Here is a 16,333-nt window from a genome sequence, read left to right on the forward strand (position 1 = left end):
GAACACCTATGAAAGTGAGTGAGATGCACACGTCTCAAAGGTCGAGCGCGACTCGAACAATTGTAAAGCGGGTAGGATGTTGAGGGAGGCACACTTACATGCGATCTCGTCAAACTACGGGCCCTTCGGAAGGAGATGAGACCTCTTGCAGTTTTCCGAGGGTTCCTGTATCCCTGAACGAGCTGTACCGCGACGAGAGAATACAGGCTCGATTGAGAACGAGTGCGGATATGAAAGACGTTCGGAACGGAATAGGGAAAGGGGACAGCGACGTGGACGTGGCGGACGTGGACGTGGTCATGGTCATGGTCATTGTCATGAACGGGTACATGAACGATGACAAAACCTGGCAGGCGGTAGGGACATGGACATGGCTGGGTACCATGATGGTGGGAGGTCATTGATCGTTAGCGCAACAGTTTGCAGCAGGAGAAAAGGAACTTACGAGATAAAAGTCAAACTCAGGCTTGGGAGTTCGACGAAGCGGAAGCCGGCGTTTATTTTCAGCGTCTGCGCCCTAGAGGATCGGTATCCCGCCAGGTATGTCGCCTTCACAGCAGAAAAGACAGACAAGGAGAATATTCACTATATCACGCTGACGCTACGACTGCGCAAGCCACCTCGCGGCCAGAACAGAAGGTAAGGCGACAAATAGCACACCCAACCCGACGATTGCTTTACCTGCGCCGATGCGTCAACTCGAGGATGACACGTCTAAGCACACGCCTGGCACCGCCGCGGTCTCACGGGAAATAGTTAGGCACCGCTTTACGTGCGCTGACATATGGCCCAGGTGGTCCACACACCTCAGCACACGCTTGGCGGTCGTGCTGTCGTCCTAGGTCGCAGGCTGACATTATGCGCGCGTCGAACGACGAAGAGAGAAATGCGAAGACCATCTCACTTTCGCGACAATAAACCTCCACCCTATTTAGAAATTAACCTCTGCCTTGAAGGCGCTGCATCCGCCTGACCGGGAATGTCCTTGGATCTCTAGGATAATCAAACAAGCTGATGTCAATATGTTGCGCACTGTGCGATGAACGTCCGCGAGTGTTAATCCTGCGTAGTCCCGCGTTCCCGGAGCTATGTCCACCACGGGGAGGAAATCGCGATCTTACGACTCACTTTCTGGAGGGCTGTCTAGCACAGAGGGATATGTCGAATTCCAAATGCTCGTCGTTGCCAAATATGCACAACAGTCCAGCTCCTGCCAGAGAGGAGACGGCTGCGATATGGGGCTCACAGACATGCCGAGATCTACCCACGCGCGAAGACCAGTAGTACGTCTTCCCCCCGTCGTCTCCGGCAGACGCTTTGACCCCCGACGCAACTCCAGCGTTGACCCCGCCCTCGACGTCTCCCGCCAAGCGGCAGTGTCGTGGGGGCAATACGACGGCGGGAGGCGAAATTGACGCGGGAGAGTACCGTGGCGGCGGGAGGTCATTGATCATCGGTGTAACAGTTTGCAGGAGGAAAAAAGGAACTCGCGAGAGAAAAATCAAACTTGGAAAGTCGATGATGCGGAAAGCGGCATTCATTTTCAGTTTCTGCGCCCTAGAGAACCAGTATCTGGCTAGGCTTGTCGCCCTCACGGCTGAAAAGACAGACAACGAAAACAGCACACCCAACCGACGATTGCTTTACCTGCGCCGACGTGTCAACTCGAGGATGACATGTCTAAGCACACGCCTGGCAATGCCGCGGTCTCAGGGACCATAGCTACGCAGCTACGCACTGCTTTACCTGTGCCGACGTATGGCCCAGGTGGTCCACACGCCTCAGCACACGCCTGGCAGTCGTGCTGTCGTCGTAGGTCGCAGGAGGTCGGACACTTTCATCGCAGGCTGAACAGTAGGATCGTGGCCACGCTGTGACTGCGAGGCGTGGGCGTACCGCCACAGGAATTCGCAGATAGGCTGCGCATCATGATGCAGGTCGACCGATTCTGAGACGATCATTCCAGCACGGTCCCAGCGGATAAGCCGGGCGCGCGATCCAGACAGTGCAACAGAGAAGTAGAAGCTGCGATGCTGACGAGCGCACGCCTCCGTTGCGCACGCAACGTTCATCCCCAGCCCTCGTTCGGCCCGATTTCGAGTTCGTTCATCGTAGATATTCAGAATGAAATCGTGAGCAGAGCGATCATCACCTTGAGCTGGATCTGTGAAGGCGTCCAGACCAGGATGCTGCTGGACGTCAATATACAGGTCGGCGCAAGAAATAGAGCTCGCGACTGTCGATTTCGGGTCCATCGAGCCAATATCTTCTTCGGAGAGGCAGGAAACATGGGGATTCATTGAACCTATCTCTCCACGATTCACACCGAACGAGGTTGTGTCTATGAAGACAAATCCAGGACATCTTGGCCGCGACTTCGTGGCGCCTCTTCCAACACCATTGAGGGCAATAATCTGTACAAATTTAATATTTGTGATAGACAGAAAAATCTAAATACCGCACTAATGGTTCAATAATCTGCTGCCTGTGCTCAGCTTCTGCCGAGAGCTCACTAGAAAGCTTGGAGCCCGGTCAAAGCCCTCGACTGCGCCGAGCGAGAGATGGATAGAAAGTTTCCATCGGGCGAGACCGAGCTGGATCAAGAGGAAGTTTAATCCAGCACGTCAAACAGTGTGCGATGTTCGAGCTTACATATCAGACAGTTAACCTCGCCGTCTGCGTTTGTCCCTCGCGCGCATTCTCGCCGCGTACTTAGTTCTCGTGCTGAGCGCGGGCCCGGGGTAGCCTCGTGGACCTGCTGGCAGCTGGACGGGACGTGCACCACGTGGGAACCAAGCCATGGCGTAACCTGCACAATAGACTCGACGATAGTACGCCCTCGCAATAACTCAACATCACCCTTCGTCGAATATCAAAGATCTTGCGCGGATTGTCAGAACTTGAACGTTGAACGGTCATCCAGCTGCCATCCACCTGCAAGTTCGTGAGGTCACTCGCACACAATAACAGGCCATCTATACCCACCTGAACTCCGTCAGCCTATTCTTGGCAGTCGCTTTCATGCCTTCCGCCTTTTTCGAGCTTGCAGATCCAGGCCGTGCACAGTGGCGTCGTGAAGGCTCGTCTTGGGAGTCGTCTTTGCCTCTTCCACGAACACTAGCCTTCCCCTGACTGCTAAATGTAGATCCTACTGCTGTACTCGTTTCCGCTTCGAGCCAGCATGAGCGGAATGTGATCGAGCTTGCAACGGCCTTTCAAGTCATCCACCTGGTGTCATCGTGGTCTCTCTGCACCTCAACGGTGCAAATTTCTCCCAATGAATGAGATTATCAGCTTCATTAATTACCGTCGAGAAGAGAAGCGGTAATGAACAGACCCTGTTCGCCGACAGCTGCCCGCTTCCCGCTGCGCGCCACTTCTCCCAACATCCGAAGGGAACCACCTCATTCCGCGCCGCGATTGCTCGCGAGTCTATTACGGCCACCAGATCGTCCACGTCCACCGTCTCCTCTTTGCAGAGAGCCGCCTCTTCGTGGACGAGCCTGCCTAGTCATCTGGGGCGACTGGCAACGAAGCACTGCCGCTGCGTACTGAAAACAGTGATGACGATGTTGTCGCGTCGTCCCAATCCCACTCTCCAAAGGTGTCTCGGAGATCGGGCTCGGAGTCCACAGGCTGCCCTAGTGCCTCCTGGCTGTCCTCATGCAGCGATGGTGCATTGCGGACTAACTCTGCTCCGATAGCATCTGTACCCTCCTTTCCATCTCCAGTATCACATGAGAACCATCCCGTTCTGGATCTGACAACGGGCGGGCTAGAGAGTACGTCTGCGCCAAAGTCGCCGCCCTCGTTGTCTCTATACGGCTGCGATGCACTTGTAGGCCGTAGTGGAGAGGAGAGTACTGGGGTATCCAACCGTGTCAACGACGGCGACGGACATATGTATTTGTCTTTCCGCTGCACAGGATCTGGGTCGTCCATTAAAATATCGTCATTGTCAAGTATCGGCTCGTTCTCCTTGTCTTCGTCGTCATACACCAAACGAGATGGGCCCGCCTTGGGGGATAATTTCTCGTAACTGGAATTTTTGCCCCTGGACTGCGGCGAAGGAGTCGCCCCACAGAAGAATTTCGAGGAAATAGGTCTCGAGGCAGGGTTTGAATCTTCTTCTGCTTCTTTCTTTTACCGCCATATCCTGCTCCATCACCTCTGCTAGTGTCCGCTTACCACTAGAACGCCCCGCTGTAATCACCGCTTTCGCAGAACTTTTCTCCGCTTGCGCGCCGTTCATTCGTGAACGACTCTCAGGTGTAGCGGCCGCTTTTGGCTTCTGTACTGTGAATGTAAGGCGCAAAAAAATTGATCACAAACTCCCTGTGAAATGTCGGACTTACGGAAGAAAAGCAACAGCCCACCAAGCGGAGGTTCACCGACTCTTTACGTCTATCGTTGGCTTTATCCTTATCCGAATGACCGAACGACTGATGTTCTTAACATTTATCGGGATGGCCTCCAGGGCCCGAGGGAACTAGGATGGGTTGATATCTTCCGTAGGAAGGAGGCATCAGAGATTCACCCTCCAACAAAAGCCTCCTTTTTGTCATCCCATTCTTCGTCACGGAGGTCATTCGGGTGAACGAGCCGCTCCTGCATGGGGTCGTACACCCGTTGGTGCAAGAACACCTTGGTGAGCCGGAATGCCTCAAATGTAGCCTTCGGCACCTTTTCCTTCCCCTCCAGGCCTCAACGCGCGCACCACGTTCTCCGCCGTTTGTACTTGCGCAACAGCACTCACGGTGTCTTCAGGCTGATATCGGGGATGCTGGGCAGGTAGTCGCACCCGCTCAGGATGGCCATGGCATGGAACTACACCTCAGACCAACCCAGGAAGGAGATACCCTCCAGAGACGTCAGCGACGCGTCCATACACGTGACGCGGCTCGCGGTCGTGTCGAGCTTGAACAGAACGCGGCTGCAGCCGAACGCGAGCAGACCTGAACCCTCCGTAAGTATGCCGTAGACGAGCCCGATTCACTCCATAAGCCATCTGCGCGTCAGCTTCGTACCGCGTCGCCACGTAGGTACGCACGCTCTCTGTACCCAGGGCCCAGACGCATACCCAAACGTGAGCAGGGGAGATCACTCATCGAACTCTCGTACTTCGTTATGCTTGCCTTGGGCAGCGAGCACGTTTGCTCGCGATAAGTTCTCTCATTCTGCTCCCAGGAGGATTCGATTCTCTTCTTGGTAGGGAGTGGCCGGCCGTCGAAGGCTATCTACGGCTGGATATCGTGATGTCGCAACAGACGCACCCGACGCATAGCATAATTAACACATCTACAAGGTTTATACGGGAGTTTTGTGAGCAACCTGTTCCAGAAATGATGGTCGGAAAGATGGTCATGGTCTCGTTTCTATCATAGCACGATATCTCGGCGAATGTCGCATGCAGATGTATACCCACCTCTTAAGTTTTTAAGAAAAGGGTTCACATGTGCGGAACAGGTCTTCATTCGTTGCTCTATCCCGACCACTGGCCTCGCACCTCCGGCATTGCCTCGCCAGAGGGCACCTGGAGTGTGCATTTACAGGTAAATGTATCGTTTCTCTGAATCCTCTCGTGGACGAGGCAAAAGGTGCTCAGATTTTGGCTCACTTCACTGCCAGTGAGGCATACAAGCAACATGTCGACAAAGGCAATGAACCTCAGAGGTAGATGGATGAGGCGTTGTCAAGAGACGAGTACGGTGCGACGTACATACCGGCAGTCCATCGAAGCCATGATGCTGTTCGAAGCACACATGATTGACGACCGCCCACTCGTGCAGCGGAGGACAATGGCCTGACGTCGGCCTCGTGGTCCACGTCATTCAACAAGAGGCAGTCTTCCGGTCTCTGACTATATCGTGCATGAAAGTAAGGAAAACGCACATGTTCTTGGGAGTCGAGCGCCACTCGAACGACTGTAAAGTCGGTACAACATTGGCCGAGGTACACTTACGCGCGATCTCGTCAAACCGCGGCCTAACCGAGTACACGTTATGCTCTTCGGCAGGAGATCGACCTCTAGCAGTCTTTCCCCAGTGCGACATAGGTTTCTGGATCCCTGAGCGAACCACAATGAGTGAATACTTGCTCGATTGAGCAGGAGGAGTGCGCATATAAAAGAGAATGCGAACGGCATAGTAAAAACAGACGGCGACATAGATGTGGTGGACGTGGACGTGGACGGGTACATGAATCATGACAAAAATTGACAGGCGGTAGCGACAGTGACAGTGATGAAAATAGGAGAGAATGGATAAATAAATATGGAAGGGGCCGGAGATAGCGACAGGAAGATTCACTGATGAAAACAGTCCGAATAAAACAACAACATGTGTCGGAGACCTACCGAAGTTATACGGAGAGCGGTTGAATTTCCAGAAACTGTCGAGAGGTTCGGATCGCTGTAAGTGCACATTTACAGCACAGTCGCGTAAAGGTAACCGCAGTACTCACCGTCTCGTCTAGGTTGAGAATCACTTCCTCTGTGTGGCCGTGCCGGTATTTGCACATCTGCCCGCTCACTCATGGTGACCACCGAACCTGTCGTGCATCTTGCGGATCAACTTCAGCTTCAGAGCATCAGCAGAGGCCTTGGGCATTGATGTACGTCTACTGCTGTAGCCTTTGTGTGGTGAGATCTGTCAACGTCAGCATCGTCTACAACAGAGAACGAAGCGATGGACGCGCATGATGAATCCAATCCACCACCATGCAGGCGGTGCAGCTCGACAATGCGCGCCAAGCGACAGTGACGCGGGGGCAATGCGACGGCGGGAGGCGAAATTGACGCGGAAGAGTACCATGGCGGCGGGAGGTCATTGATCATCGGTGTAACAGTTTGCAGGAGGAAAAAAGGAACTCGCGAGAGAAAAATCAAACTTGGAAACTCGATGATGCGGAAAGCGGCATTCATTTTCAGTTTCTGCGTCCTAGAGAACCAGTATCCGGCTAGGCGTGTCGCCCTCACGGCTGAAAAGACAGACAATGAAAACAGCACACCCAACCGACGATTGCTTTACCTGCGCCGACGTGTCAACTCGAGGATGACATGTCTAAGCACATGCCTGGCAACGCCGCGGTCTCAGGGACCATAGCTACGCAGCTACGCACTGCTTTACCTGCGCCGACGTATGGCCCAGGTGGTCCACACGCCTCAGCACACGCCTGGCAGTCGTGCTGTCGTCGTAGGTCGCAGGAGGTCGGACACTTTCGGACACGGTTGGACAAGGTCGGACACGGCCCGACACTGCAGTGGGCATGTGCAGATCATGGCGGTCACGCGATCGTGTAGCTTGAAGCTTTGAAGCTTTGAAGACTTGAGCACGGCCCACCATGGGAGGCGGCTTCGCGCGCTTACTGTAAGTCATCGAGTCCCCTTGCCTTCCTGGTTTTGGTGCGAGCTAATTCATATCGCCACTAATCAGCAGAAGTGCACAACCGCCGCACCTAGCGCCAATCCTCCGCTCCGATGCCGCGTCCAGGGCGCAACACTCGCAAGCACATCGCTCTCTCAAGGTAACGAGTTTATCTCCACGATGATGTCTGCATCCATATTCTTTTGGCGTGTTCCTAATCCCTCGTTCGCTAAGCTGGATACTGACCGACTGCCCATTTCCATGTTTTCCTGTAGACAGATAGCCCCCCCTGCTTCTAGTCACTCTGGACACGCGGGTGCTCGGCAGGATTCCTCACCTCCGTAAGTTGTTCAGATAGGCCTCCTTTGGAGAGGGTGTTCGGTTCTTCGAAGGCACCGCACGGTGTTTCGGACGCGCTGCGGTCGTGGACAGGACGTCCTGTCAGCTCTAGAAGGACCTCCTCCTTTGGTTCGACACATCTTCACTGATGGTGACGATGCCGCAAAGAAGTTTCGCAAGAACATCCATCAATATAATATCGCCTTGCATGCATGTCTTTCCGAGCGGAGATTGGCAGATCAGTCAATCAGGGAGGGGTGTGTATAGCCCGTTGTCAAAATCCACAGGGCGCCGTACTACTGGCAGTGTATTGGTTCAGGATAGATCAACCAGACCGCCACGCAAACCCGCTACATTGCATACCGGATCCATTCCCCGGGGATGAATCCAGTTGTACCGGTTGGCGTTCGTCCCATTCATCTTATGCTTCTTGACTTCAGACACTCTCACCTACATTGCACGGACTTGCTCATAATGTAATATTCACCCTCTATGCCTACCGCTTCGTCAGAATGCATGTAATGGTTTTGTATGGAAATTATCAGTTGAGCTAAGGCATTGGCCATAGCACAGCACGGGTACACTCTACCAGACGCCCCTAAACACCCGAGCAAGCATCCCGAATGCAACGCGTAAACTCCTCGTCGGAGACTTTCTTTGGCCGCCGAATTTTCGCGACGGCCGATTCATCCATGCGAAACACATTGCGGTGCACTCTTGTCCTGGTGAACGACAAGTTTCAGTGTGTGCGATAAGTGAGAGAGAAAGTATGGTCACAAATGGTCAAGGAGGCCGGCTCTATGGTAATAACCAGCACAATGAGGAATCGGACAGGTAAAGTCAAATCCAGGCTTTTGGGGACGTTGCGAGTGGGCTTTTGCATGCTTCTTCTCCTTTCGTCTCTTCTTCTTCTCCTCGAGATGAGACAAGGTATCCCTACCCTGCGTGAGGTGTGATGCAGTTGGCGAACAAATCTCATGAATCTGTCGAGTACCCGGCGATGTAATGGCAAGGGTGTCGAAACTGAGGGCGTTCTCTTGCTCCTCCGCAAGAATGTCTTCGCTAGTAGCCGGGGGTTCCGAGTGAGTATCACCTCCGACAATGAAAATGTCCGGGACTGCAACTAGTTCAGACATATGAGAAAGTGACTTCCAGGTATACCAGAGTGTTGTGAAGAACTGGAGAACATCATCCCCAAAACCACTCTGCAGGCGCTGGTAGCGGAGTTGGGATACTACTTCCTGAGTTTCCCTGACATTATTTATCGAGAGGAAATCGCATGCAATTTTGATGGCATCCACCTCGTTGCTGACCTACAGTCACGAAAATGAGATGTAAGAGATGAACATATTCTGCCCGACGAATAAACAAACCTGATGAGGGCAACCTGCAGGTATGAAGACGGCTTGCCCCGGATGTTGGTGTATCACATACGGTCGGACCCCATACGTTGCAAGAAGATCGAGCAATCCCGGTGTGAGATACATGCTTTGAGAGTGTATTGGATCTCCCAATGCAGTAAATCCATGCTCACGAAGGAAGTTACGAAGGACTGCCACTGAACTAGCTGGGAAGATATGCCAAAGTGCAGAACCTGCTTTTCCATCGTGATTACTTGCCGCCCACAGCATGATATTGACCGCATCGGTCACATCCATGTGCAACTTCGTGGAGCCATGATGCTCATTGTCTTGAGGGGACGCGAAAGCATTGTACATTTTGGGCCCTGCAGGGAGATTAGATTCAGTGAGCGAGAATAATTTTTGGAGTAATACCTAGGTCAGGAGCAAGTCCATTCAGAGGGAAGTGAGCAGCCAAGTTGAGGACACCGTCTAAACGTGCCAGATCAGGGCATGGCACAGCATCTATGAAAGCTTTGAACAGCTCAGGGAATTCAGTACTGAATGCTTTTTGGGGAGGCCAGTCCTACAAGCGGTCAGGCATCGTAATCAACTCGGGACACTCAATCGTGTACATACCTTAAGCTTCAGGATGGAGGACCTTCTATCAGAAATCCCGAAATTCATAAAGAAGTCTTTGACTGTAGTATTCCGCGTTGTTTCCGTCTCGCAATCCTGAACCACAACTGGTCTAGATCCATAGCTCTCTATAAAATAGGCAGGACCCCAGTTGCCCTGAAAAACAGAATCGATGTGTGTGACCACAACGGGTACACCGTGGCTCCATGGTTCCTGGAACATCGACAACTGTAGGCCCACGACGGAAAAAATAGGGACATGATCAAATTGAATCTTCTCAAGCCCACTATGCAGGATAGTAAGGACCGAGCGAAGTGACTCAGTGACACACTTACACTGGTTTCGGATATTGCTTCAAGACCTCCTCCATTTCTTGAATAGCACAATCAAGCTCACTGGATTGAAATCGACTCATAGGAACCATATTTGAGCTCGACGTTGATTTCAGTGCCTGGCACTGACACGTTCCCAAGAAGGTCTGCACAGGGGTGGTCAGCAAGTATAACATGCACGATGTGCACATACCTCGTCAACACGCAATTTACACAGCACACATATTTCTCGTCCACAATCAACACAGAACCACGATTGACAGAACAGCTCAGTTGAGCATTCATCTGGTCGCCCATATCACTACTGCATTCCTCAGGAAGGAAGGAGTGCAACGTGAAACTTACCACATGTAACCCGAACGCTCAGCTCCCTTTGACGGTGAATTTTCCGTTCTTGTTGAATATGGGACCGCTCAGCCAGGAGAAGTGGAAGTAATACCTCCGCGCATGCTCGCTTACAATGCACGTAGGAACATACCCTGTGAGCTGGAGTAATTAAGACGTACCTGTTTCAAAACAAGAACATCGGAAGACAATGCCCTGTTGAAGACTTGAGGAAACACAGGATGGGCTTCTGCAGGATAACGGAAGGTAGGACGATAATTGGCGTCTACAACAGTTCGGCATTCTGCGATCACTTCAGCAAGTTTGTGGCATCTAGAAGGATACGACAACTTACTAACAAAATGACAGCCAGTCCTTAATCCCTGCTGACATCTCCAGCATTTGGGTAAGTCCTTGAAAGGTTTAGGAAGTGCACACAAGTAGCAGGCAACATTCTGCGTGATGAGATTACCTCCATCGGTGGGCTCAGGATCTGCGAACCGTTCCACAGAGTGCTTGAAGTACTCACCTTCACCAGCCATATAGCGTCGTAGGTCGGTAGAAAGGTTCCCAAAGTATTGCCCACTGTATCCGTGTAACGGATGGGCTGTCACCTATCACGTCGGGTACAGATTACCCTCCGTATCTACCCTCTCTTGTCTCGTAATTAACTCCTTGCGTCCTCAACTTCCTATATAGAGCATATCACTGTTAGTAGACTGGTTGCCGAACGGCGGGTGGAGGCTCTGCCTGTGAGAGGCGTCGAGCGACAAGTGGCGGTGGTGGTGGAGTATTCGGGATGCGATCTGTTCTCGCTCACCTCTTTGTTCTGTGGCTCCCTTGCGCACTGCCTATCGACTCTTGGGCCGCAGGACCGTCGACAGATCGCTCGGACTTCACCACCAGTTACAGTAGCCTCGTGCACGTGCCAGAACATATTTATGTTAGTGTTTGAATCAAATCGAGATAACAAAGAAACTGGATGCCTTGTACATCAGCAAAAGTCAACTTTTGCTTACCGGTGTTATACCCTTGATTAAGGAAAAATAAGGAGATCCTTTTTCTTATTCCTCCATTAGTCACCCTTATCGGCATTAATTGCCCAATTAAGAACGGAGACCTCCTTAATTAAGGAGATAAGGGAGCTAAATGGAGGTAACCAAAAGTTGACTTTTGCTGATGTAGCCGTTTAGAGACGTTCTAAAGCTAAATTTCGTCTCTAAATCACTCCGGCACGTCGGCCAATTGATCTCCGATGAGCATGTGAACAAAGTGAGACCTTTCTAAACCTTATATCTGGAAGGGGGGGTCGACTCACGTCGTTACGGTCTCGCAAATCTTGCTGTTCCGACACAGTGGGGCATTTCATAGTCCGCTTTATGATTTAGAAAACCTACGGGAAGGCACCCACTGCTGCGGACATGGCGCGCCTCAAAACCAAGTATAGACCGTGCTTGGCGTACACGTGACACCAGAGAGACTCCAGTTTAGTGCTGCGATGAGGAATACCATGCCTATGATGCATCAGAACGATGTGATAGCGCTGTGCAGTTTCGATGAGGCACATTGGATCCCCACGTGGGGAAGAGAATTCCGAGACTCTGCTTCTCCTCTTTTCCTTCAGTGTAGACTGCTGATGGTTTATGTGTTAATTCTAGTACAAAGCACTCAACCTCATGCGAATCGAGTATCCCAAAGTTCGGATCATGGCACTTACTGGGACAGCTCCTCCGGAAGCAGTCAACGATGTTATTGATCGTCTCGGGATGCCTAATTGCCTCCGCTTGACAGAATCCCATAATTGCACGAATTTGAACTACGTCGTTCGACAGAAATGGAAGGGTGCCGTTCTCGCAGACGTTGTCGAATTCATTCGAACCAACTATAATGGACAGACCGGTATCATCTACGCTACAAGTCGAAAGAAATGCGAGCACATTGCTGCAGAGTTGCGGAATGCTCATCACTTGTCGGCATTCCCCTACCATGGGACAATGGACAAGAATGAGAGGCAGCATAACCAAGATATGTGGCAGGACGGAAAGTGCAAAATCATAGTGGCTACAGTAATTGGATCACTCATCGTCGTCTGACCAATTTTGCTAAATGTTCTGCGCAGAACGCGTTCGGAATGGGTATCAACAAATCCAACGGCATGGCATTCTCACACGATCTCAGAAGAATGTGTCTGACAACTTGGGAGGCAGTTCGTTTCGTCATCCATCACTCTTTGCCGAAGGATCTTGAAAAGTAGGCCTTCTCTCACCCCTTCTAGCTCTTCTTGACGACTTTGGTAGCTACTATCAAGAGGCAGGCCGTGCAGGGGGAGACAGTAGTCCTGCCGATTGTGTCCTATGTACGTGTTTTGTATGCCTATATGTTTCCTGAATTCTGCTGACTCCCAATGTGTGGATTGTAGCCCACTCGTACCGCGATTACAGGGCAGGGTGCGCGGATGTTCCCAGGCGGACACGGTGATTCGTCCTGGGGCGACAGGAGCTGTGGGGTGGGAGTCAGATTGCCATTCCAGAATTCGAGATCTGCAACGGAACAAAGCTCGCGCTCGATGATAGAAAATAGATACCCACATACTGAGCGCCTCTGCAATCCCAAAAACCAGCCCGCTCACGACATGCGACAATGCAGTGGAATTCGTTCGTATTCCCGCTCGACACTGGCGAAGGCGCAGAGCGTCGCCGGGGATGATGACGCGCAAGGCAAACCCAGCGCTTCTGCAACAATTAATATTTCGGGCGACTCGCCAGAAGAGTACCGATAGAGCATAAGAAAATCTACAGCCGCCTTCTCGGCTGTGACAATTTATAAACATGGGCAGAGCGACCGCGCACCTATGGAAGAGTGTATGGTTTTTTCTGGCATTTCTCAGCCAACCTGTGCCTTTAGCGATGGTATCAAATCCGAGACCCGAGCTCGCGTAACGCGGAGCAAAAGCACCTAAACGAGAACGGCGCCATTGGCGAAGCAGTGAAAGCAAACAGAAGACGAGGAGGAGGTACGCGCGCGGTCGCCCAGCCAAACATCGCAAGTGCCAAGAATGCACTCCCTGGAACGGCAACTGCCGGCCGCGATTCGCGTGGAGTGAGTGATCGGATCTGGTAATCTAGATACAGTAGGGTTAATCTACAAAGGTACAAGTAATCCGTCGGTGAAAGGATTATAATTATGAAGATCTACGCAGTCTATTTGTTCTCAATCGCGCGCGCGCATGATTATCTTCATTTCACGAAGTTTTCTACAAATGCACCCCTCTGCTTCACTTCTTTCTTACGAACGTTTCGACCCTCCAATGGTAAAGCTGGGACAGGTCTCCCCTCAATCTAAAAACGCGTTAGCTAGCACCGGCGAGCTCTGGAGAAAACTCACATTCGCAGATGATCCGGGCGTAGTTGCGAAGAGTGCGGCTGCACTATGTCAGAAACCCGAAGCCCTTCTGGACACTGAGAAACATTACCTTGTGCCAGGTAAAAGCGCGCCCGGGAATCGTGCTAGGCGGACTGAATTTATGAACGGAGCCCTTTGTGGCTTTTACCTTAAAGCTCATACTCTGAAAGGCCTGCGCGATCATTAGGCTGAATGCAACACAAAATGCACTCAAAAGCAACATACTTCCACCAGTTCACGCCATCCGACGGATCCTTGCGCTTGGAATATACTCCTGACAGTCTGCAAGATGAATTCAGAGCACACCGAGTCAATAGACCTTCAACTTACTTTATAATGTCGGCCGCGAAGGGCGATCGTCCCATTCATGGTCGATATATCCGCAGACGAGAGAGAAGAAACTAGAACGAAGAATCGAGCAGCAGGTGAAAGGGGACAGGCAGAGGATAGGGAACAACTGGCGCTGGACGCCTGGTGAGCGTAGACGGCGAGAGTCAAAGTCGGGGGAGCGAGAAGTCCCAGATCAGCGATCTGCGGTACACTTACACAGGGACAACTTTCCCAGTGTCACATAGCAGAGGGAGCCTTCGTGGTACGTTCGACCAAGTGAACTCACTAGATTATTTTTTCCCATCGACCAGTTAATACCGAGGCTCCGCATCATATAGCCATTAACATTATGTCATTCCTACAGGGATGTAAAAGAGCCTGTCACGTTTTGGTCAGATCTCTGTAAGTTCCTATTGAAGGTTTAAAAACTCGTCGTGTAAGGCTGCGTAGCTTTGGAGATAATACACTAGGGCGGTAAACACAAGGTACATTATTCCCGGCGCGAGGGCTGATTGTAGTTCCTCGACCTATCATTCAGACAGGCGAGACCACTGGTCGGTATATCAGGAGTCTGCGTTCTTCAGAACTGTTGTTGACTATGGTAACAGCAGCCACAATTCCTGGCTGGTAAGTGTTCCGCCATGGCAGCCGCCAGCGTGGTCTGGTCCCTAAGACCAAGCTGGGACTTGACGTGGCGTTTGATTGATTCTCTGAAGAGCTTCTCTTCCTCCTTCATCGCAGGCTGAACAGTAGGATCGTGGCCACGCTGTGATTGCGAGGCGTGGGCGTACCGCCACAGGAATTCGCAGATAGGCTGCGCATCATGATGCAGGTCGACCGATTCTGAGACGATCATTCCAGCACGGTCCCAGCGGATAAGCCGGGCGCGCGATCCAGACAGTGCAACAGAGAAGTAGAAGCTGCGATGCTGACGAGCGCACGCAATGTTCATCCCCAGCCCTCGTTCGGCCCGATTTCGAGTTCGTTCATCGTAGATATTCAGAATGAAATCGTGAGCAGAGCGATCATTGCCTTGAGCTGGATCTGTGAAGGCGTCCAGACCAGGATGCTGCTGGACGTCAATATACAGGTCGGCGCAAGAAATAGAGCTCGCGACTGTCGATTTTGGGTTCATCGAGCCAATATCTTCTTCGGAGAGGCAGGAAACATGGGGATTCATTGAACCTATCTCTCCGCGATTCACATCGAACGAGGTTGTGTCTATGAAGACAAATCCAGGACATCTTGGCCGCGACTTCGTGGCGCCTCTTCCAACACCATTGAGGGCAATAATCTGTACAAATTTAATATTTGTGATAGACAGAAAAATCTAAATACCGCACTAATGGTTCAATAATCTGCTGCCTGTGCTCAGCTTCTGCCGGCAGATCTTTGAATGCTTGCACAGCAGGGGGCATCGCGGACATATCAGGCTTCGGCAGGAATTCCAGAAACTCGTCAACAGGCATTACACCAATTATATAAAGGATTGGGAACAGTTTGCAAATTCACGATATCGCAGCTCACCTCGGTGACAGTACTAATGTTCTATGCCTCATCCATTCTGCACGGGTCGGACGTCCTCCCGCAGGAGAGCAGTGTGTCGTCGTTCACTCAGTGTTCTCGACGAACGCCTCGTGCGCAGCCTCGAGGAAACGTACCTCGCACCGCTTACGTGCAGCGCTGACGACGTTGGCGAGCCCTCACCCTCGCCACATGCCATCGCACATCTCCGCTTAATTGCGACCACGCCGTCCTTGTGCAGGTTCTTGATCTGGCCCGCGAAGCAAGCAGATCCATCGGACAGCTTGTGCTTGTACACTGCCTGGTGGCGACGCTAGCTACTTTCCCAGAGACTCCTACTGCGGGCAGTCGCTTTCATATAGTCGCTGGCGTGGGCGCATACCCGGCAAACCCACTGCACGACATGGGCGCAATACAGTCAGTAGTGACCCGTGGCAAGGTGTTGCTCTATCAGCGAGGCGCCATACCTGGTATTGCTCGGTCAGTGATGCGACGTACCCCAAGAAACACGACATATGTCGACGTACTGATAACGACAGACGACGGCAGCACTAGCAGCACTAGCAGCACTAGCAGCACTAGCTCAAGACGGCGTCGGACAGCAAGCTTGGGCAAACCTTGGTGAGTTCGCGCGCGAGCAATACAAACGAGGATTAGTACTGTACAGGATCTCATTAAGGATGGGATCAATGACAAACCTAAAGCTCTGCCCACATACAGTCAACTATGGAGGCCCATC

At 51.9% G+C, this 16,333-nt stretch overlaps 7 protein-coding genes across 7 annotated transcripts; 2 read left to right on the forward strand and 5 right to left on the reverse strand.

Annotated features, from left to right (window-relative positions):
- Positions 1-230: 230 nt before the first annotated feature.
- SCP_1603160 (hypothetical protein) lies at positions 231-404 on the forward strand (the record flags this gene model as incomplete). The annotated part of the gene is made up of 1 exon (XM_027764764.1): positions 231-404. The coding sequence occupies one exon, from the start codon at positions 231-233 to the stop codon at positions 402-404; it is 174 nt and encodes a 57-aa protein (XP_027620565.1).
- A 1,377-nt stretch (positions 405-1,781) lies between these two features.
- SCP_1603170 (hypothetical protein) lies at positions 1,782-2,300 on the reverse strand (the record flags this gene model as incomplete). The annotated part of the gene is made up of 1 exon (XM_027764765.1): positions 1,782-2,300. One exon carries the CDS (start codon positions 2,298-2,300, stop codon positions 1,782-1,784), a length of 519 nt encoding a protein of 172 aa, XP_027620566.1.
- Positions 2,301-3,507: 1,207 nt separating this feature from the next.
- Positions 3,508-4,252, reverse strand: SCP_1603180 (hypothetical protein; the record flags this gene model as incomplete). Its single annotated transcript, XM_027764766.1, has 2 exons — positions 3,508-4,130; positions 4,189-4,252. The coding sequence occupies 2 exons, from the start codon at positions 4,250-4,252 to the stop codon at positions 3,508-3,510; spliced, it is 687 nt and encodes a 228-aa protein (XP_027620567.1).
- Positions 4,253-8,476: 4,224 nt separating this feature from the next.
- On the reverse strand, positions 8,477-10,052 carry SCP_1603190 (hypothetical protein; the record flags this gene model as incomplete). Its single annotated transcript, XM_027764767.1, has 5 exons — positions 8,477-9,016; positions 9,077-9,429; positions 9,479-9,629; positions 9,683-9,968; positions 10,018-10,052. The coding sequence occupies 5 exons, from the start codon at positions 10,050-10,052 to the stop codon at positions 8,477-8,479; spliced, it is 1,365 nt and encodes a 454-aa protein (XP_027620568.1).
- A 1,962-nt stretch (positions 10,053-12,014) lies between these two features.
- Positions 12,015-12,816, forward strand: SCP_1603200 (hypothetical protein; the record flags this gene model as incomplete). The annotated part of the gene is made up of 4 exons (XM_027764768.1): positions 12,015-12,404; positions 12,458-12,588; positions 12,636-12,694; positions 12,758-12,816. 4 exons carry the CDS (start codon positions 12,015-12,017, stop codon positions 12,814-12,816), a joined length of 639 nt encoding a protein of 212 aa, XP_027620569.1.
- Positions 12,817-13,612: 796 nt separating this feature from the next.
- SCP_1603210 (hypothetical protein) lies at positions 13,613-14,109 on the reverse strand (the record flags this gene model as incomplete). The annotated part of the gene is made up of 5 exons (XM_027764769.1): positions 13,613-13,676; positions 13,723-13,760; positions 13,811-13,912; positions 13,966-14,022; positions 14,071-14,109. The coding sequence occupies 5 exons, from the start codon at positions 14,107-14,109 to the stop codon at positions 13,613-13,615; spliced, it is 300 nt and encodes a 99-aa protein (XP_027620570.1).
- Positions 14,110-14,650: 541 nt separating this feature from the next.
- SCP_1603220 (hypothetical protein) lies at positions 14,651-15,250 on the reverse strand (the record flags this gene model as incomplete). Its single annotated transcript, XM_027764770.1, has 1 exon — positions 14,651-15,250. The coding sequence occupies one exon, from the start codon at positions 15,248-15,250 to the stop codon at positions 14,651-14,653; it is 600 nt and encodes a 199-aa protein (XP_027620571.1).
- Positions 15,251-16,333: the final 1,083 nt, after the last annotated feature.

Source organism: Sparassis crispa, assembly GCF_003851025.1.
Source record: "Sparassis crispa DNA, contig_000015F, whole genome shotgun sequence".
Classification (NCBI taxonomy): domain Eukaryota; kingdom Fungi; phylum Basidiomycota; class Agaricomycetes; order Polyporales; family Sparassidaceae; genus Sparassis; species Sparassis crispa.